The following is a 21,999-nucleotide window of genomic DNA, read 5'->3' on the forward strand; positions in this document are numbered from 1 at the left end:
TTTGACACGGCATTTTGGGTAATATTCAATATGGCGGCACCCATATTGAAGTGGAAGCGGGTAACGAACACAACAGGGCCAGCTCCTAGGCCGCGGCATGGCCATCGTGCAGTTGCAATCAAGGATCTGATGATAGTTTTTGGTGGTGGTAACGAAGGAATCGTTGACGAACTCCATGTTTACAACACAAGTAAGTTAGCTGTCAAACCCATGGATCCCACAAAATGGCGGCTTATTGTTGTGGGTTTGGAAAATTTGGCGCCATGCAAGAAAATGTTGACAGTAACGGGTTTTCTTTAATGTTTCAGGTCGGATTTTAAAAACGTATCTTTCCCCGTTAGTGTCGCGCTAGAGATTCGCCCCTGTCAATTTTTGTGCAGTAACTAAACTTTTGGCGTCAAGCAAAATACCAAGATGGCGGCGCCCTATATCACACTCAGGGGCTGTAAATAAATGCGAATTCTCGTGTTAGTACGTGTGATCATTACTGTAAAATTTATTCGTTACGTGCTCTTGTATATTTCGTAGCAGCCATACTAGTTTGCACAGTATGATGTGCTGTAAAGACTTTGTTAACATTGATTTTTTGTTGGTTGAGCGGTGTTCTCAAAAGAAAATGGCGGCGCACGGTTGACAGCCAGTGTTTAGATATCGAAGCAACGAGATTTGACTTTCTGATTCGAACATTACATTTTTGCATAGTATTCAAATAGCACTTTCATGTTTTCAATATTGAAAGATTGGTTGTATTGTGTAGTTGAATATTCTCTTTAAACTGTCTTGTGTTTTGAAGTTCATAAATGTAAGTATCATCTGGTTCAGAGCTATTTGAATAAATTATGTAAATGACATTGGGAGGCGGGGACACCTGCTGGATTACAAACAGCTCCGATAACTCCAAACAGCAGTCAGTGGTTGGAACAGCTGTTACTAATGAATTTTTCTGATTGCACATCATAAAAGAGGCTTTGTAGTATTGCATTATTTAACTATATAAAGGTGTTAGGCTGTATAAAAAAGTTTAAATGTTATCATTGCAGTCACCATTCAAAATGTCAACACGATCCTTCAAATGATGATCAGTTCAACATGGATTTAGTTTCATTTATGAAAAATATTGTCAGAGGAGATTCACATCAGGAGCGCTTAAATCATTGCCACAGGTTTCAGCAGCTGTCAGATAGATCTTGTTTGATGCTGAACTGCCTTTTGCAGGGCTTGCATATTCTTACATTTGTTTCCATTAAAGAGTTTTCAATACTGAAACTCTCAGTATAAATTCAAAGATAAATGATATACATTTCTCATATGAATTATGCTCATGAACAAAAGTGAACTTTTAATCTAATCAATTCTCATTATGGTTTTGATTTTTCCAGCTACAAATCAGTGGTTTGTGCCTGCTGTGAGAGGAGATATTCCACCTGGCTGTGCAGCTTATGGCTTTGTTTGTGATGGCACACGGATACTGGTCTTCGGGGGCATGGTTGAGTATGGGAAATACTCAAATGAATTGTATGAACTGCAAGCTAGCAGATGGGAATGGAAACGGCTGAAACCCAAGCCGCCTAAAAATGGACCACCACCATGTCCCAGATTGGGTAAACAAATTCGCTTTCAAGCTTCAAAGCTGTCTTTTGTATTTTTTGTTTTTTAGTCAGAAATTATTTAAGTGTAATTCGGTTATTTGCCCATGCACAGATAGTTAAATAAGATTGTTTGATTTCAGTGTTGATTCTGTCTCACAGTGTACAAAATACACATTATAATTCATGTAACCATGAATTTGTTTTGTAGGTCACAGCTTCACTTTGCTCGGTAATAGAGCCTGGCTTTTTGGAGGTCTTGCAAATGACAGTGAAGATCCTAAAAATAATATTCCCAGGTAGGAAAGTATATCATGCTGTTTATTAATTTGTTACTAGTTTAAATATTGACGCTTAAGGCTGGAAGTTTATGTGAAAAGTTTTTGGTCACAACAAAATATATTTTTCTAATTCAGATATTCAAATGTTTTCATGACTTGATGTAAATAGTGTCAGTTTGAAAACGGATGTAAATGCTGACTGAAAGATTTTTTGATGTGATAATCAGACATATTTTTTGCATTTCCAACAGTTTTGAGATTCAAAGATACCAAACTGCATGAAATACATCGCTGACTGTCAAATGGTTTCTGTATTCTTTAATCATTGTGACAGAGGAATACTTTTGAATTGTTTGTTGTAAAATTTCTATGGATGCATATGATCACTCGGTGTTATTCACATACACTCGTAAAAATCTTTTTCAGATATCTTAATGATCTGTATGCCTTGGAGCTGAAACCAAACTCCAGCCAGATGGGTTGGGATTTACCAGTGACTGTAGGCCAGCCTCCTCCTCCGAGGGAGTCACATTCATGTGCTTCATACGCAGCAAAAGATGGCCGCCATTCGAGATTGTTTATATATGGAGGAATGAGCGGATGCAGACTTGGTGACTTATGGCAGTATGATGTTGGTACGTGAGTGGTGGATGGGGTTTGACAGAAATACTGCATAGGTGAAAGGGATTAAATTTACTGAATGCCCACCCCATTGTAAATAATAATACATGGTTTAATTGTAAGGAAATCCAGACATTTGACCAACCTGAATAGCTACCATAAAACCTTAATGATATTAGTTCGACAGCTTTTTTTTATGAAAAAAAAATATGTCAACATTTTGAAGTGTCCTATTATTTCAAGTTTGTTTTGGTTTTTCTTCCAAGCTTTGGGTTTTAATAATTATTTTGTGTGTGACTTTTCAATATGATTTTGTCTTGTAATTTGGTGAATTGCATGCCATCTTGAAAAATATGAAAATACTTGTGGATTCGCAAAACAAGTCCCATGTTGGTGATGTATTGCTTTATTTTAATTTTTATGATGTCGATTACAGATACAGTTACATGGACAAAACCTGTTGTGCAGGGAATCCCCCCACTTCCACGGAGTCTCCACACAGCCACAGTGATTGGAAACAGGATGTTTGTGTTTGGGGGATGGGTACCACTAGTCATGGATGACGTCAAAGTTGCTACACATGAAAAAGAATGGAAGTGCACAAACACACTGGCATCCCTACACTTAGGTGATTGTTTTGTAGATAAACATATCTGATTAACCCTACACTTAGGTGATTGTTTTGTAGATAAACATATCTGAGTCTAGCAAATACATTCTTAGAATTCCACATTTTGTAAACCATTTCTTCCACTTTTGTTTCTACTCAAGCATGGTAATTCACTGAAGTAATACTGTTGCAATAGTAATTCTAGGTCTAAATAGATCCATAAAGATTGATCATTGATCCATCGCCAGACCTACAGTTACCTTGTCTAAATGTAGCATAAGTATAAGTTTTTGTAATTACTTTGATAAGAAGTTACCCTTAGTATTAAGCCTTTGTACAAGGATTAAATTCATAGATACATGGAGGAAAGGACATGTTAATGTATGGCCCAAACATCTATAAAAACGTATAAGAAAAGTACTCCAGCCAATATATTGAATGTTTAAACAGGAAATAACTCTGTTACAGATTTGATGACCTGGGAGCCTCTAGCTATGGAGGTGTTTGAAGATGCCCTGCCACGTGCCAGGGCTGGTCAGTGCAGCGTGGCCATCAACACACGGCTCTACATCTGGAGCGGACGAGATGGTTACAGAAAAGCCTGGAATAATCAGGTTGGTGGAGATGCTTATTTTTACAAAATTTTGCAGAGCTTAAAGTTATCAGAGGTTGTCATGGTTGCAGATTGAGAGTGCCTTTTAAAAAGTGAAGAATAATTTAAATCACCGAAACTGTGGGTTTAATATGAGATAATGAAACTTTCTAGAACCTAGTGCAACCTAGGTAATAACCTTGTTGCAACAGACAAAAAGATGTTGCACCTGCTGATCAATATTAGATTATATGTATTGCTTTAGTTTTGATATTCATAATTTCGAACATTATTATGACAAAAGTATTCACACAAACAATAACTAGCCATTCAATAATTGTTTATGTCACTTCTCCAAGCTAGTCCCTCACCACTGTGTTCCAGATGAAGTCTGTTATTTGAACAGACAAATACTGGGTGTAGGTGTAAATATGAGATTGTGTAGGTGTAAATATGAAATTGTGTATGTGTAAATTTGAAAGTGTGTAGTTGTAAATATGAGATTGGACTCTGGAGTTTAAGGTTTTAAATGCTTAAACTGAGCAGTCAAGTTGACCAACCGTCTTTGTGTCTGACTCATTATTGTCATTTTTACAGGTGTGCTTCAAAGATCTCTGGTTCCTTGAGACAGGTAAGCATACACAATTTACTATCAAACTGTATTGATAAAACTGTGTATTGGTCAATAAATTGCATTGCCATATACTTTGATTCAGGTGCACATTGGTGTATTATAAGCTTAGGTATTTGGCAGAAAGTGACACAAACGGTGCATGCAGATCCAGTTTTCTACATACTAAGGCCCTAAAGATAAATGTCACTTTGATAACAGCAGTCCTAAAACGACGTTGAATAGTCAGGGATATTTCTTTCATTATCTATTGAACTCTTTCACTGGACCATTAGAGGCAGTTATAGCTTAGTGGGTAAGCAATCGCTCGTCACACTGAAGACAGAAGATTTGATTCTACATATAGCTACAGCATGTGAAGTCCACTTCTGTGTCCCTTCCTATGATGTTGCTGGAATATTGCTAAAAGTGGTGTAAAACTAAACTCACTCACTCGCTCAACCACTATCGAAAACAGGTGATCACTGTTTGATGTTTTACAGACCTAGCATCTCACCATTGATTTTTTTTTATTTACCCAGAAAAGCCACCAGCACCATCTCGAGTTCAGCTTGTACGGGCCAGCACCAATACCCTGGAAGTCTGCTGGGGTTCGGTGCCTACTGCTGATGCATACCTGCTGCAGCTGCAAAAGTATGATCTACCCCCATCCCAAGCCATGACCCCCACCGCAGTGCCGGTCAGCAGTGCGCTGGTCAAACCTCCGACCCCTACAGCGCCGACGCCTGTGATGAGGTCCCCCACTGCTGGTAAGACGCTGGCACCACTACTTCCGTTATTTTGGCGGCTGGAAATCAAAAGACATCAGACTAGAAAAGGAAAGAAATTATTATGCAAATGTTCCTAATAGTGGCAGGTGCTTTGGTGGATGTTTTGCCTAGTCGTCTCTGGATCCTCAGTTGACAGTGCAGAGTTGTGTCCTGATGGACACGCCCGGAACCTGTGAGCATGGTTTAAGTGCTGGTTCAAGTCTCTAATATCATAGTGGATTACACCAAGGTTGTAAACGTTTTAGAATTGCATCCCTTCAAATGTTTCCCCACATTCAGCCAAATCCTCTTAGTATGACTTTTCAAAATGGTTTTATACACATGAAGGCCTGGATCATGTTTGTCGTAAGAGGTGACTGGTATGATTGGGTAGGCATCCTTGTTGAATTGGTTGACACATGTCACTGTATCCCAGTTCTTTAGATTGATACTCATGCTGTTGTTTACTGGATTATTTTGTCCGGACTTATTTACAGACCCCTGACATATAGCTGGAATATTGTCAAGTGCAGCAATATATGGGAAAGAAACAATAAAATCACTTAAAAGTGGTTGTAAAACCCAAGTCACAACAGATATATTCTGTAACAGTAATTGAAGACAATTGTATTTAAGATGATGGTGCAAGACCTCTGTTTCGAAAGTGATTTTGAATGTTTGCTAGATGTTTTAGTGAAGATCATGATAGCAAAGTATAGCTGATAGACTTTAAAACTGAAAGTTGTTGTCCTGCCTGGATACTGAATTTGAAAACCCCAAGTTAAACATTTAGGATGGAACATTCACATCCTTGAGGATCTCCTGTCCCTTTTTCTGTCAAACCTGCTCTTTGATACTGTCCTGTCTATTCCATGTCTTTCTTCTTTGTTCATGGAGTTGTGATCATTAGCACAACAGAATTTTTTTGGTTTATAGAATTAATTTGATTTATGATTTAAACAGTATTTTCTGTGTTATGCCAACTCTTGTCTGAAATATATCAATATTTACTGTTATAAGAGAAATGGTCAGACTACACTCTATTGTTTTGTACTGTTAATATTGGTAAAGTACGGATAAACACTACAAACAAAAGGCTCCGTGTAGTTATGAGAACTATTCCACTATTGTTGAGTGGTAATTTCAATAGAACATTCCTATGTTCCTTCACAATGCCTGTCTACTTGATCTACTCTGTTGCTATTTACTGTCACCATTTTTTTTTGCTCTTTCCCCCACCTCAACTCTCAATTATTTTACTGTCGCCCAAACTGTCCTTGGATCCATCTACAGTCACCTCTGTGTGCCCCTGATCCATCTCCAGTCATCCCTATATGCCCAGATCATATCTAATGTCACCTTTTTGTGCCCTCAATCTGTAGTCACCCCATGTGCCCCTAATTTATCTTATATCACTCCTATGTACCCTTGATCACATCGACGCACCTAATTTGCCCTGTTTTACCTTCAGTGACCCAGTGTGCCCAAGCTTTATCTACTGTTACCTTTGTGTGCCCCAGTCTGTAGTCACCGAAGCGTCTGGTAATAGTGGTATAAAACTAAACTCACTCAATTTATCTACTGTTACCCATGTGCCCCCATGACCTGTTTACTGCCACTCTTGTTCATTTGAATCTATCTTTTATGGACCCCCTTGATACCCCCTTGATCTATCTGCTGTCACCTAATGTGCTATCTTTTATGGACCCCCTTGATACCCCCTTGATCTATCTGCTGTCACCTAATGTGCTTCCTTGATCTATCTCACTGTCTCCTGTTCCCAGCCACTGGTGCAGTGAGGCCTCTAGGAGCGGCCAATCTGGCCTCGCTCGCACTCACCGCCCCACAGACAATCAGAGGTATATAAGTTAGGCAGCATTGTCAGCCTGGCTCATCGTCCATAGCATGAATAACAGCATATTAATATTTTTTAGTCATGTTTTTGAAGTATTTGTGCATGAAATCATACTGTAAACATGTATCAATGAACCGTGAGTCCAAATAATCTTTTCATATATTTTCCATGTTTTCATCACAAAATACAAGAAAACAACCATTTAAAGAATTGGTGATTAGTCTATCACGCCACCATGGGAAAAATATCACTGATGAAAAATAATATGTTCTGGCCTGATAAATTAATGTTATTTTTATCTGGGATATAAATTCATTTTTCTAATAAGATTTGCAGTCCTATTAAAGTTTATAATCTTTTTACAAAAAGCATGCTTCCTTCTTGAGGAAAAATAATAGGATGATTTTTCACGCTTTCGTTGCTTAATGTGCATGGCTTTTATTAAACTGGTTTAAAGACATTTCAAATTTCATGAACAATTCTGAATGTGGCGATTCACAGGAAAGGGTTTTGTTTGTCTATGTCAAGCCTGCAGAGATTTGTCATTAGTCTCATTGTGTTTTTGTTCTGTGGTTTTTGGTTTTTGAGTAAGTTCAGTTTTGTCCATCTTCACAAGGTGAATGTTAACAGCTTGTGTAAATTTTGCAGTATAGTTTACAGGCATGAGTTACTAATTGATTGCAAGGTAGATATTTGTGATCATTCACTTTGTTGATGTAGCTGTTAGTTTTCTTGCATGTATTTTGCTAGTCTCAAATAACTCATCCTCGAAAGTCTCCAGGTTTTTAATTATGATAACTCTCCACTGTACCCAGGATGTATCTGTCTCGGCCCGATGATTTTAGTACCTCCCTTGGCTGGTTTGTTATCCAATCAGTTGTCTACGCAAGGAAATTAAACATACCAATCTCAACTCACTTTCGCTTCTTAAAATATCTACCGACTAAACTTGGTAGGAATCGATGCAGAGGTAGGTACTCTGAAAGAGGTAGGAGTTCTTGCACTGTTTGTTTTTCAAGTTTCAGCCCGGTAAATTTGTCTGTATGATTTTCTCTCCCTCTAGCAGCAAAGGGATGTAATAAGGAGACAATGATCCGTCCAGGGTATAGTAGAGAGTTATAATGTGTACCCAGGAGATTATTAAGGATGCATATAACTGGACTGATTAATTTTGAAATTAAAGTTCAGGTTTCCTTAAAGTGATATATGTGAATACTTTTATCTCACAAGCTTATTCTGAAATATCTCTGGTATTTGTTTTCTCAAATATTTGATGTCATTCTTTTGCCATTTCACTTCATTCTCTCTTTTCTTTTTGTTACAAATTGTTTTGGTGATCGTTTATTGACACTTAGAAAGTCGAACTTTTAAAGTTTTATCTTTCTTTCTCATTTTTCATATTGATCGAGAGGACTTTATTTGTTTGCAGTGACCGCAACACCAAGGGTCAAGACCCCTGTCACAATCACTCCTGTGTCTCAGGGAATGAGGGTAGCCACGCCCCAGATCATCAGCGTTGGTCAGGGACATAAAACAATAGTAACCAGTGTAAGTCATCTGCTACGTGGAAATTTGTTTTGTCATTGAAATGAATTGGCAACCACTCAAGTTACGATTTGTCTCTGGATAATTTTGGTTTGATCCTATGGATGTTCCAAATACAGGGCTTAGTTTAGTGCTTTGTTACTTCGTTACTGGTACAACCCAATATTACGAAGTCCATCCTAATTATTAGTCTTGCACCAGATGCAAGTCTATGTTGAGTAGGTACTTTTCTGAACAAAACATCTCTATAATTCAGTAGCATATTTCTTTTTTTACATTTTTAAATAATAGCAGTACAACTGGAAATAGAATTTGAATGGTGCAGCTGGGTTTTTATCTTAGGTTGCACATGGTGCAAGTAGGTTAATATGTCTTAAATCGAGCCCTGAAATAATCATTACACATTATTATGCTTTGTTGCAAAATTTTCATCTATTTCCATGAAAGATACTTTTTCTAACCCAATAGAAGTTCAAAAATATGTGTGGTGTTTTAAAAGCATATTGCAAGCATACTGGTAAATATTAGAAGTTCTCCAAAAGCAGCTTGGTTTGGTTTTTTTTATTTTTTTTTATTCTATTTTTGTTTTTAAATTCAAACTTAAACAAAAGAACAAAGATGCACAGAAAATCTAAGACAGAAGTGTTTACTGAAAAGTCATGGAAATGTGACATGTCAGTGTAACTCTTAGAAGAATAAAAAAAGAAGATAGTTCAGAGAAGTCCTACATTTCAATTTTGTCCCCCACTAGTTCTTGAAGCCAAAAAATGTGATGTTCAGTGTTCTTTTACAGCAAGGAGCTACAGGTCAAATGACTGGCATTGCTGCTCTTGCTGCAGCAGCAGCTGCCACACAGAAAATACCTGGCACCACCGGTGCTACCACCACACCCATGTCAGGAATCAAAGTTGTCACGCCAACCATTGTCACACCCTCAGGTGTCAAAGTGCAAGGAAAGCTCCAAGGTGAGCAGTTTTAAATTTCAATATTTTGTTTGCATACACTGCCTGGTCTTTTCATTATAGGACAAAACCATGATGCGTTGATCCATTTTAGTATCTTCTGGCTAGCAAAAGTAGCCTTAATTGGAACTCATAGAATGGGAGATGCACAAGCACACAGAGATGTACAAGTTATTGGTGAAGTCACCATCAGTTTTTCTTGACCTAAATGTTCCGAGCTTTCTTATTGTTCAGATCTTTGTCGTAACTTATGACATCGTAACTTATTGCTAAGAGAGCTTCGAAAATCGAAGTTGTACAATGGTATTTACTTTTCTTCAGGAACAACATTATCACCAGGAACACAGACCATCCGCGTGTCTGCTCCAGGATCTGCTATCTTGAAGACAGCAGGCGGAGCCACCAATATGGCAGGCAAACAGATCATCACTGTCCATAAGGCTGGATCAATGTCCGGCAGCCAGCCACAGATAGTGACACTGGTCAAGACGACACAGGGGATGACCGTTGCAACTGTAAGTAGATGTTCCACATGGTTTGTATCATGTTCTAAACATGGAGTGAATCATAAGAAGAATACAGATATTATTACAATGATATTTTCATTTTGTGTTGTCACAAGTCTGTAGTGAGGAGTAAAGAGTTGAATTTGAGGAAGACGAAAAAGCAATGTTGATGTCAGTAGATCTTGAAATGGTGCAAAACGTCATTATCCACCATGCTTTTGCCGCTGGAACAGTACTGACTTAAGAATGATATAGTTAGGATCCATTGAATAGAATTAAACCCAGATTTCAGATTTAACATTTCTAATATTTGGCATTGAAATATGTGAACAAGCATCAAATTTATAAACAGCAAACAGGCGTGACATGTCACTTATGCCAACTTCCATCAAAGTCATTGTGAAATATACAGTCACACACTTGGGCATTGTTTCAAGTACTTGACTCAATGTGAACAGATTACTCAGTCCCTTAGATAGATTGATTCATGTCACTATTTTGTAAGTCCTTAGATCTATGCTTAGATGAAATTATGGGATTGTATGGTTGACACTTCATTATCTGATCACCATCATGTGGCTAGAATATTGCTGAGTGCAGGCTTTAACAATAAACAATACATCTCTTTTCACTATGACCTCAGTAATGTCTGGTCTTTTCCAGTAAAACTATAACTGCAAATAACTGTAAAATATACATAGCCAAACATCATCATACAATTAAATGGTTTCCGCCCGCACAGACAAAGGGAGGTCTGCCACAAGGGGCAACGATTGTGAAGCTGGTAACGACTCAGGCTGGCTCCAACAAACCCACTGCCATCTTCACCAGCAACCAGTCAGGGCAGACTCCCTCAACAATCCTTGGAATCAGCAGTGTCCAGCCTACAGTAAGTCCGGTCTAAAGAGAGAAATTCCATAACTCCATTTAGGCCAGTGGTTTCAGTTCCAAAAAGTAATATCTGCAGTATTTTACCACTGACACCATTCTTAAATTATATAATCACGATGAAAGTAGGAGTAAGATTTTGTATTCAGTGTCATAAGAGACACCTGAGGAGATCAGCGTCTGAAGCTCCCTGACTTGGTTGACATGTGCTTTCATAAATCAATGCACATGTGTTGGTCACTGGATTTTTGGTCCAGGCTTGATTATTTACTGACTGCCGTCATATAGAGAGAATATTGCTGAGTGCGGTATTAAAAAACAAACAAACAACAAACTCAAGTCCTTCTCTTTCTTGTTGACTACAAGTGCTGAGGACTTTGTAGATTTGATAACATTTTATGACAAAGTTAATTTTCCAGCACTGCGGGGTTTTGAGTATGATCCAAATGTCGCTGATGGTTTCTATATGGAACTGCTTGTTTCCAGTCTTCCACCAAGAATGTCACCACTATAATAAAGACCATCCCTTCCTCCATGATCTCAATGGCCAAGGCAGGAGTAGCTGGTGTCACGACAACCCATGCAGGCACCAAGACCATCGTCATCGCAGCACCCAGGGGCAGTGGGGGATCACTCAACACACCTACCAAAATAATCACATCAGTACCCAAACTGGGCAGCCAGGGAAATACTCAGTTCATCGTTGTCAGCCCCCAAGGCTCTCAAGCTTCATCCACAGCTCAGACCATCATCGGTGAGGCTTAGAAATGGACAGCTTTGAATCTATGAATGCACATGCCATTAAAAAGGGGTGAAATGTAACATCGTATATTTGGGTTTACACTATCTTGGTACAGTAGAGATTCTAGTTCTCTTGTTAAGTTGACTTCCAACTGGGTAAAATCATGTTTTTACAAATTGCCTATTATAATTTTCAAGGAATGAGGGATTTTGCAAATGGTAAATTTGTTAGGTCAATTGCTGTAGACTAGAGGCTATGAATTGTTCTCTGGGCGGTACCAGAAGAAATCCTTAGTAACGTGTGTTTTACAGTTTTGAATAGTAAATATGTTAATTCATGGTAAGCAGCTAATGGATCAGGTGGTCATGTCATCATATCCTGCTGTTAAACACTGAATTGACTGGTCCATCCTTGATTATCTACAGACCATTGCCATGCAGCTGGAATGTTTCTGAGTGTGGTGTTAAACAACAAACAAATAATGCATGGTAAACTTTTTTGCTTGAAGGCAATAAGCCCATCACCGTCACTGCTCTTCCTTCATCAACTGCGGGAACATCGCCAGCCACTAAACCTGTTGTCACCATCTTGTCTGCAGGTATGTTGTTTAAAACAGTATTAGGACCATCTCTGTAGTCCAGTGACTAGCATTCACAAAACTAAGATAAAATGAGAATTGTCTGCTGAGCAGCTCTCTTGTATTGTCCTCATGCCAAAGGAGATGCTGATTTCAATATGTACAGAGTGCATCTTCAAGATTGTGGTTTACACACGTGTACATGGTCCCTCACTATTTCACTTTTGACTTGAAAGTAGTTGTGGGGTTGCCTAGTTGTTAACACATTTGCCCGTTATCCATAACGACCATGTTGAATTCCCATCAGATACAGTGTGTGCAATTTTTTTCTGATGTTCCTGGCCATGATATTGCCGGAATAGAGGTAAATTGTGAGTCATGTATTCATTGAATGTTGACTCCTTTGTCTCACCTGTGATTTGAACAGTATTAAAAGGTATAAATCTTCGTGTTTCTTCCAGCCCAAGCTGGCATGACAGGATCCACTACGGCTGTCCCCGCCCACATCTCCACCACCACCACTGCTGCCACCTCAATCCTCTCTAGCCCCATGGTTAAAGCATCGACAGGGGGCACCTCAACCATCTCACTTATCGCCCAGCAAACTCCCGGAGATGTCCCCACAACACTTGCCACCAGGCAGATCATAGCCACACCCACTAATACCACACTGGGCAAGCAGCCCATGCAAATCACCATAACCCCAGTAGGCCCCAAGGTCACACCCATCGTTGCCCCGACGATCACAACTGTTCCTGTGCCAGTTGCTACACCTGTAGTTACAGCAGATAGTCAGGCTGGGGGTGATTGTGGAAGACCTGAGGGTTGTGGGACGCCACCACCTGGAGACTGTGGAGGCCCTGAGGGATGTGGAACACCCCCACCTAATGGAGACTGTGGAAGACCTGAAGGATGTGGAACGCCACCTCCTGGAGATTGTGGAAGACCTGAAGGATGTGGAACACCACCCCCAACAGGTGATTGTGGAAGACCTGAAGGATGTGGAACGCCACCTCCTGGAGACTGTGGAAGACCTGAAGGATGTGGAACACCACCCCCAACAGGTGATTGTGGAAGACCTGAAGGATGTGGAACGCCACCTCCAACAGGTGATTGTGGAAGACCTGAAGGATGTGGAACACCACCCCCAACAGGTGATTGTGGAAGACCTGAAGGATGTGGAACACCACCCCCAACAGGTGATTGTGGAAGACCAGAAGGATGTGGAACACCACCTCCAACAGGTGATTGTGGAAGACCAGAAGGATGTGGAACGCCACCTCCAACAGATGATTGTGGAAGACCAGAAGGATGTGGAACGCCACCTCCAACAGGTGATTGTGGAAGACCTGAAGGATGTGGAACACCACCCCCAACAGGTGATTGTGGAAGACCAGAAGGATGTGGAACGCCTCCCCCAACAGGTGATTGTGGAAGACCTGAAGGATGTGGAACACCACCCCCAACAGGTGATTGTGGAAGACCAGAAGGATGTGGAACACCACCCCCAACAGGTGATTGTGGGAGAGCAGAAGGATGTGGAACGCCACCTCCAACAGGTGATTGTGGAAGACCAGAGGGATGTGGAACGCCACCTCCAGAAGGAAGTGATCAAGTTCAAGGTGATAGTGGACCAAGTGAAGGTCAAGGTGATAGTGGGACATCAGAAGGGGTCACAGCCCCAGGTGAAGGTGAAGGTGATAATGGTGATTCAAAACCTTGTGTTGATGGAAATCCAGGTGAACAGTCAGTTCAGCAGGAATGTTCTCCTACACCAACAGTTGAAACAACTAGTCAGCCGATGGTGAATGCTGCTCTGTTAAATAGTGCTATAAGTAGTGCAGGTGTCGGCAGCGTGGAAGCGCCTGTTGACGAACCCATGGACACAACACCAGCTGCAGCTGCTACTGAAGACAGTAGCATCTCGGTGAAACCTGAGCCAGGCGTCCTTGCTCAGTCTCAGTCAGAAAGTGCTATGGACACATCTTCAACATTTACAGGTTCAGCAGCAGGTGCCGTGTCTAGTGTTGCTGATGTGTCAGGTATGTACGATGGGTGGGTCGAAATTACCTGCTTCGTGTTACCGTCACGTCTGGTTTTAGAATGACAAAAAAATCACATGATGCCATTCCAGATATATGTTCTTCAGTGCACCCACTGAACATTGCAACAGATAAGTTGGCTACAACTTACACTGTTCAAATAAAAAATTAAATTATCAATGTATTCTTCACACATCCCAACTTAATTTGACCCTACCTTTATTTAAAAAGATTTTAAAAACAGTTATATGTATTGCAACTTGACGTGACCTCATCATATGGAGGGTACCCTGTACCTACTTAGTGTTGTGAAAGCTGTCTGACGTGAATAATGGGTTGTTACAATCTGACTGGGTATTTAATGGCATGCATTGGATAGTTTAAATACGAGAGAAGTTCTGAGAACAGGGCCTGTAAGTAGGTCATAGCATTTCTTGAGACCTTAGTACTTCCATTGATGAACACGTTTCATACATTTTCAAATCAGTCACATGGTTGTTAGATGGCTGTAAGGAAGAAATAATGGTTTCCAAAATAACAAATTTCTGATCTAACTATATCCAACTAGTACAATTGTCAAGAGCTGAGATAGCCGAGCATTTGGACCGCTCAAGTAAAGACATATATAGTGGGGTTTTTTGGGGGTTTTTTTGTGTGCAATTGGAACCAAAGTGGATCCTGAATATACGCTTGTCACCAGGAATCTGGTACTGGAAGTAAGCTGGGCCCCATACTAATACTTCAAGTATTACCAAAAGGGACTGTTGGGTTCTGTTAATAGTTTAAACATTGTGTGGCCCCTTCAGGTATGTGAGTTATCCCCCTTTATTCTTCACTGAGCCCTGTGAGGATCCAGGGCTGAAAGGTCTTCAGTAACCCATGTTTACAACAACCTACTTGGTTGACGCAAGTCATCATATCCCAATTTTGTAGGTCTGACTTGCCAACAACCTAACTTGCTTTATGCTGAACAATTACTCATTATGATGTATGACTATACAGATCCCCTCGCAACGTTAGCAACAGCAGCGATGTCATCAGCACCTGTAGCGGCAGCAGTAGTGAAACAGGAGCCAGGGACGCCAGCAAATGGCGTCAAGACGGAGCCAGAGATAAAACAGGTCAGTTTAGTGCAGGAATTTATTCCACATTCATTTGACAATTCATTCATTTTTTTAGATCTGTATGATGGCCTTTAGATTTGCTTTTGCACTTAAGGGCTAGTTTCTCTTTCTTCCATAACAGGCTGACACGACAAGCTAAATAGGTTTATCCTAGCGGTGGACGCAATGTGCATGGGTACAGCAGCATACTGTAAACTTGGCCAAACTACTGTCTCTCAGTCCACCCACCCAGCTGTGAACTGATGCCTCATAAGGATTGGAGAGTCACATTAACTCGGTGCGCAGTGGCTGCTAGAGTTGTGTGATTCCATAGAGTTCGGTTGATAATTGTGCAGTCTCACTCACTATGAATGAATGAATGAAACATTGACTCATCACGCTGAAGACCTAGGTTCAAATTCCCTCGTGTATATAATGTTTGAAGCCCATTTTTGTTGCCCTCCCCATGTGTGGATTACCACTTTAGTTGGCCCTGTTTTTACATGTAGAACAGCAAATGAGTAAATACCATTTCTTATGGAGAATAATGATGATTTGTGTTTCAGGAAAAGACAACTCCGTTGAAGCGAGATGCAAACCAGTGGTATGATGTGGGAATTATCAAGGGCACAACGTGTATTGTATCTCACTACCATCTTCCTTCTGAAGGAACCCAGGGCAATGGAGATGTAAGTCCTGACAATGTTGATGGGAGGTTTTCTCAACAGATCTCATCAGATTCATATTATGTCATGCTTTTATTCACAAGTGGGATCCAATGGGCAAAATGGCGCCAAGTATGAAGGTTTCTTACAGAGTAGCACTGACATGGTAAATGCCTAAGAACTTTAAGTTTATGAAGTTCATAAGCCATGGTTTTGGGCACACAACACTATGACAGACCGCTACAAGTGTTCAAGGCACTGTAAAACTTGTTTGATTCTGCTTATTGACCATCTGTATGTCAAGTCCAGGTATAGCCTAATTATTGAAATTATCCTTGATAGTAAATAAAGTAGTCTTATTTTTTTAGCTCACTTTTTTCAGGATATTGATGTTGTTAACGTCCCCGACCACAGTGTGTTAAAGCGGCAAGAACTGCAGCCTGGAACAGCTTATAAGTTCCGTGTGGCAGGCATCAACGCCTGTGGCCGAGGGCCATTTAGTGAAGTCTCAGCCTTCAAAACATGTCTGCCAGGTTTCCCAGGGGCACCCTCGGCAATAAAAATCAGTAAGGTAGGAGATCAAGTTTTGTCAAGTTGATGGAAACCAATGCATAAAAGATACCTTGCAGTTATAATGTGTATTAATTAATCTCCATCAAGATCTTCCCATTGCCATGATACAGCTAACTGTTATTCCCTTTGTCAGCCTCACTTTTGACTACCACATGTCTTTTAACTGCCTATGGTTATGCATGGTCCTACAGGGCTTTAAAATTGTTGATTGGCCAGAAATTTGAAGACTAATAATGTGTATGAACCCTGTAATTTCTTTTCAGTATATGTTTGTTCTATGTTATTTTCAGAGTGCAGAGGGAGCACATTTATCATGGGAACCACCTCAAAACACTGCCGGAAAAATCACTGAGTATTCTGTCTATTTGGCCGTCCGAAATGCAGCCGCTGCAGAACAAAAGCCTGGAGCCCCAGCTCAGCTTGCATTTGTGCGAGTCTACTGTGGCCCCAACCCCTCATGTGTCGTTACCACGGCCAGTCTGGCATCAGCTCACATAGACTTCACCACCAAACCAGCCATCATCTTCCGTATTGCAGCTAGGAATGAAAAGGGTTATGGCCCCGCTACTCAAGTCAGGTGGTTGCAAGGTAGGACGGATGATGATGATTATGATGATGTACATGACAAGGCCTCCCGCAAAAGCTAACAACAGAATGTTTTATGTTACCTATGGATCCATGTGCAATTTATTCTACTTTTTACAGATGCGTCCCAAACAGCAATGGCAAGTGGGAAAATAGCCGTAAAGAGAGTCAGCTCGGATGGGTAAGCCAAACACTTTTCAGTGGTATTTAGTGATGATAGTTTAAGCATTATTCTGGATTTCATATAGTGTATAATGCTGAGTTGTCCACCATATTCATTTGTCCAGTATTTTGTTCAGCTGAGACACAAAATTGAGGTTTTATTTGAGGTTTTATTGCAATGCAATAGTGAACAAAGCTTCATTAGTGGTGAGTACCTACCTCCGTTAGGCAGAGACTGATATAACTGAAAAAAAATATTTCATGTTATTTGACAGTAACCATTGGGTTATCAGGAGGTGTACACTTTGAATGCCAAGACGTTTGGAACTGCAGTTACATTAGAGAGCATACAACCATGAGTTAGAGAGTTGCAATTTTGTCAAGGCATTTGTCTTGTGATCACCATGTAGAGAAGAAACTCCAGTAGGTGGAAGTGATGTAAATTATAAAAAGTACCTATTCTGATATTTTTCAAGTAAATTCAGCTGTTCCTTGGAAATTTGTTACATGTCGTAACTGTGGTGTATAATATAGTGAGGCGAGTTTAATGTGTTTAAGGCCAAGTGCCCCATGATAGACATACGTAACGGGTACCTGAGTAGCCTAGTGGTTACAGCTTTCGCTTGTCATGCCAAAGATGCATGTGACCTGACTCCCCTCATGGGTACAATATGTGAACCCATTTCTGGTGTCCCTTGGTGTGATGTTCCTGGAATATAGCTAAACCAACCTAGGACTAAATTCAATCACTGACATGAAGGTGGCTACACTAATGTGTAAAGCGTGATTCTTGGGAATGAATTTATCATGACATTCCCGTTCTAATTGTATTTCTTTTAATATGCTATGTATGTGCTTTGACAAATGGAAGCTGTTCTAAAGTCTTTGATCATCAATGACGGTAACCACTTATCATAGGCATGGTTTGTTGATGTGCACTGGCATACAGAGGATGTACAATTTTGAATTTTGTTATAATCATTGTCATTGTATTTGCAGCAAACCCACCATCACAATCACAGGTGCAGCTATTAAGAAACTCAAAACTGAAGAGGAAGGACAGAGCTAAGGGAAGTTCTCATGGCCCTTTTGTGGCCAGTACTGATGCACATCTTCTACTCTCAACAAATACTAACTCAAGATATGCTGCCAAATGGGAGTCAAAGACTTCGGAAATAATGATTCTACAGGGAACCTGTCAGGAGAGTAAGCCGTCATTGAAACCCAGCTGAGAACTATTATTCAAGGAAAAATAAGGAATGGACTTAAACTTGAAAAAATGGTCATATCAGTTGAGACGGTACTGTTCTGTTGAAATTCGACTAAAGTGCATTATAAATGCATGTTGGGTGTATGTGTATTTGTTAAATGTTTTCAGAAAACATTGTACATGTGAATACCAGCTGATGATGTCAAATGATGGCACCTTCAGCACCCTTAGTGGCACTGTCTCTGTAGTACACCTCCCAAGGTAGTGACAAGTGAATTTGTGCATCATTTTTTCATTTTCATATTCATTTGTAAATGATTCCACTGTCATCTTTGTTGCGACTTTCATCTGTTACATGTTTACACACACAACACAGTGGGTATTGTAAATATCAGAGCGAAATGTACATCAGTTGAGAAACAAACCTTCATCCTCATCGCATTCAGACAACACCATGCCTCATCTTGGAGTTGCTAAACGCTTGGTCTTTTGTTTACAATATTCACTAGTTGGTATGTTCACTTCTAGGATAGTGCAAGCCTGACAGCAACTCGACTTGCTTCATGGCATTTGTTAACGATAGTCTTTGTTAGTTCACTTTCATGTATATTGGCTCATTGTGTACATGTATTTGAAATGTTTATTACAGCTATTTTGAGAACATTTGTTTGCCTAATGATTGAGTAAACGTCATGGAGAAACGATCTGGATGTAATGGCAGCCTTGGGAAGTGGGGGGAAGTTGGAGGATAAACTTAATAACATGAAACTTTCTAGTTGTGTTTTCCATAAAATCTTTGAGTATGACATGGGCCATCAAGTGACTGGCCATGTCAACTGTTCAAATTTTATGCCAATTCCTATGCTGTCTCATTTAAGATTTTTCATCCGTCTTCATTGTTCAAGAATATCATCAGTATTTCTCGATGATGATTGCAAGTAAAGTTTTTACAGCTTGATAATTGTCAAGATGACGTATCAATATACTTTTATTGAAATACCGTGGAAATATATTTTTTGAAGAGTATGGGTTTTCATAATGAAGTTCTATGACGAGTTAAGATCCTTCTGCTTCTTCATTTATGCTTCTGTGTACTGCTGAGAATTAGGATAGTGCAGGGTTTAACTAAGGAACATTCAAAAGTGGGAATGGTGTGAAATTATAGGTTTTATCTGAAATGTTGAAAGGGAATATGTTATACAGTTTAAACACTGCATGCTGAAAAAAAATACTGGTATGTAATATTCTTGGTTCTCAGGCAATTGTCAATTGGGAACATTTTCAAATAGATCCTTTTGCCGGAGAGTCAATTTTAAGAATATTTTTTAAGTTCAAGAGGGATTAGTTTCATTTTGTAAATATATGATTGTAAATGGGTTCCAGGAAACTTTTAAATATTGTACAAATCTTTCATGGAGCAGGATTTTTGTTGACATGGAAATAGTTTGGTAACTCATCAAAATACACTGTGTTCAAAATTTCTCTACTTAAGTTCATCAAATTTTTAATTGAGTTTTAATCACTTGAGTAAGTTATATCAATATTGTAAGTATGTAAGAGAAAATGTGAAGTTTTAACATGCCAATAATGCTGCATTGTTGATAATGAAATACACCAAACTTACAGTGTTAGAATGCATTTCTGGTAGTCTTCAACCTTTTATTTCTAAAGTGTTAAAATATTTGGCAGCTCAAACATTAACCAGTTCAAGTTTTATATTGAGTGTAAATACAACCTGGTTGTTGATGTACATGATTTCATAAGACGGTAAAGAATTTCTGTAAATTTGTTTCTTTTGCAGTTAAAGACAGTTGACAATTTGGTAATTTAAGCATTTGTTTAGAATTGTGAAGCATGGTAACCCATCTTCCTGGCTTTCTCTCTTCAGTTTTTCAAAAGTGTGTAGAACTGTTTCCACTTGTAGTGCACTATTTTTCTTAGTTATTATGATAAAATGTTATTTATGTTTTCAATAAAACATTAAGATATTGTGAAAGAAGTGCTACAATTAAATGCCTGTTGAAATGAAAATGTTTGACATTTCTGCTTTTCTTGTTCAGCCTTTAGAATGCTATACAACTGCGTGGTAAGTTATGGCTGGTTATGTCTCCAAGAAAAGGGTAATATGTTTAGAAAACTGTTCAGTTTGACATGTGGAAATGACATGTCATAGCAATTTTGCAGGTGTCAAAATGGGAAATGTGGATATGAGAGATCCTCGAAGAAACCATCCAGATATGGGCTCATATATCATATTCACAAAATGGGTACAATATGTGAAGCCCATTTCTGCTGTCCCTTACAATGATATTGCTGTAATGTTGCCAAGAGGCACAGACGTAAACTCACATTCAGAAAAGACACAAATATATTTGAGGCTTCATAGAAATTATGAAGGAATATTAAGAAACAGGAACAAACATCATTGAGAGAAAGCAAAATTTGCATTTTTAGTAAGTGTTGAGTGACTTATGTATATTCTCAAGTCTTCTGGTAATCCAAATTTGAGAATTCCTCCTGAAATGGTCCATGATGGTTTAGTGTTAAGTAGTACCACACTGTCTGGAACTGAGGCATCAAGTTGTGTTCAGGTGAACGTATGTATGAAATGTGTACAGCATTTACCTACCTACCTACATACATATACACAGGTCAGTTACTAATGTATCAGTAGACATTGCTAACTAAGTTTTGACAGTTTCATTTGCACTTGCAAACGATTAGATGGTATGCCATATTTTAAAAGTTGAGGTATTTTGTTGGTGCTTAAACTGTTTGTAATCTGAAAATGTCTTTATCAGACCTTACAAAGAATGACTTGTTTCATGTTAAGCCTGTGTCTTCTTTTTCGTCAGTTTTTCATACAGTAAAAGGGCATGTAACTCTAAACACATTTCCGTTGCATGACTGTATACTTCCTTTAACATGCTATTTGTTTTTTACATAGATAAAACTGAACCAATTTTTGCTCAAACTGAAACAAAATGAGTAACACAAGACCCTGTTTTGTTGCCTTATGGAGAGAATAACAGTAAACATTAGAAATGTAGGAAACATTGCTGGGGAAACTACCATTCTCATGTGTACGTAGAGGCTATCATAAAATTTGTACATTCGTCATTGTGTGCCATTTTGTGGCATGACCATACTAGACTTTGAACATAGGAGCGACATGCAACACCATTTGTTAAACTATTGCAATGTTTATTGTTTTATATTGATACATTTTAGATTTGAAGTATATGATGCCCATCTCATTTAAGTGTACCTAAATAAATCTACTTTTAATCAGATGACTTGTTGTGATAAATGATGTCAAAGTGCTGTTTCGAGTTATGCCACAGAACTGTTTCTCACATGGAAAGTCAGGAGTTGTCAGCAAAGAGCATTTGACTGAAGCCTTTCACTGGATAAAAAAATGGCAGCTTAACCGAATTACAGACCAACTTTCTGCTCTTGATTTCAGAGAAGTAGAATCAAAGTTTTAGGAGGTGATGTAATTGCATTGTCTCCA

The 21,999-nt window shown here is 39.3% G+C and overlaps 1 protein-coding gene across 2 annotated transcripts; it reads left to right on the top strand.

Moving 5' to 3' along the window:
• The first annotated feature begins 17 nt into the window (after positions 1-17).
• LOC137296918 (host cell factor 1-like) lies at positions 18-21,776 on the top strand. 2 transcript variants are annotated; one of them, XM_067828816.1, is made up of 22 exons: positions 18-190; positions 1,380-1,601; positions 1,798-1,885; positions 2,294-2,502; positions 2,925-3,116; positions 3,549-3,712; positions 4,288-4,321; positions 4,843-5,070; positions 6,855-6,929; positions 8,355-8,473; positions 9,264-9,435; positions 9,754-9,947; positions 10,681-10,827; positions 11,313-11,580; positions 12,077-12,166; positions 12,607-14,187; positions 15,190-15,308; positions 15,857-15,979; positions 16,338-16,526; positions 16,819-17,116; positions 17,234-17,294; positions 18,275-21,776. In XM_067828816.1, exons 1-22 carry the CDS (start codon positions 31-33, stop codon positions 18,342-18,344), a joined length of 4,803 nt encoding a protein of 1,600 aa, XP_067684917.1. In that variant the 5' UTR covers positions 18-30; the 3' UTR covers positions 18,345-21,776. The 2 variants fall into 2 exon arrangements, with proteins under 2 accessions (XP_067684917.1, XP_067684918.1); XM_067828817.1 differs by having other exon boundaries at positions 3,567-3,712.
• Positions 21,777-21,999: the final 223 nt, after the last annotated feature.

Source organism: Haliotis asinina, chromosome 9, assembly GCF_037392515.1.
Source record: "Haliotis asinina isolate JCU_RB_2024 chromosome 9, JCU_Hal_asi_v2, whole genome shotgun sequence".
In the NCBI taxonomy this organism is placed as follows: Eukaryota; Metazoa; Mollusca; class Gastropoda; order Lepetellida; family Haliotidae; genus Haliotis; species Haliotis asinina.

Excerpts from the sequence above, each read along its gene's own strand:
- LOC137296918 (XM_067828816.1), top strand. The coding sequence starts at position 31 with ATGGCGGCACCCATATTGAAGTGGAAGCGGGTAACGAACACAACAGGG. Across the intron at positions 3,117-3,548 it reads ACTGGCATCCCTACACTTAG|GAAATAACTCTGTTACAGAT; the intron begins GTGATTGTTTTG and ends ATGTTTAAACAG. Across the intron at positions 8,474-9,263 it reads ATAAAACAATAGTAACCAGT|CAAGGAGCTACAGGTCAAAT; the intron begins GTAAGTCATCTG and ends GTTCTTTTACAG.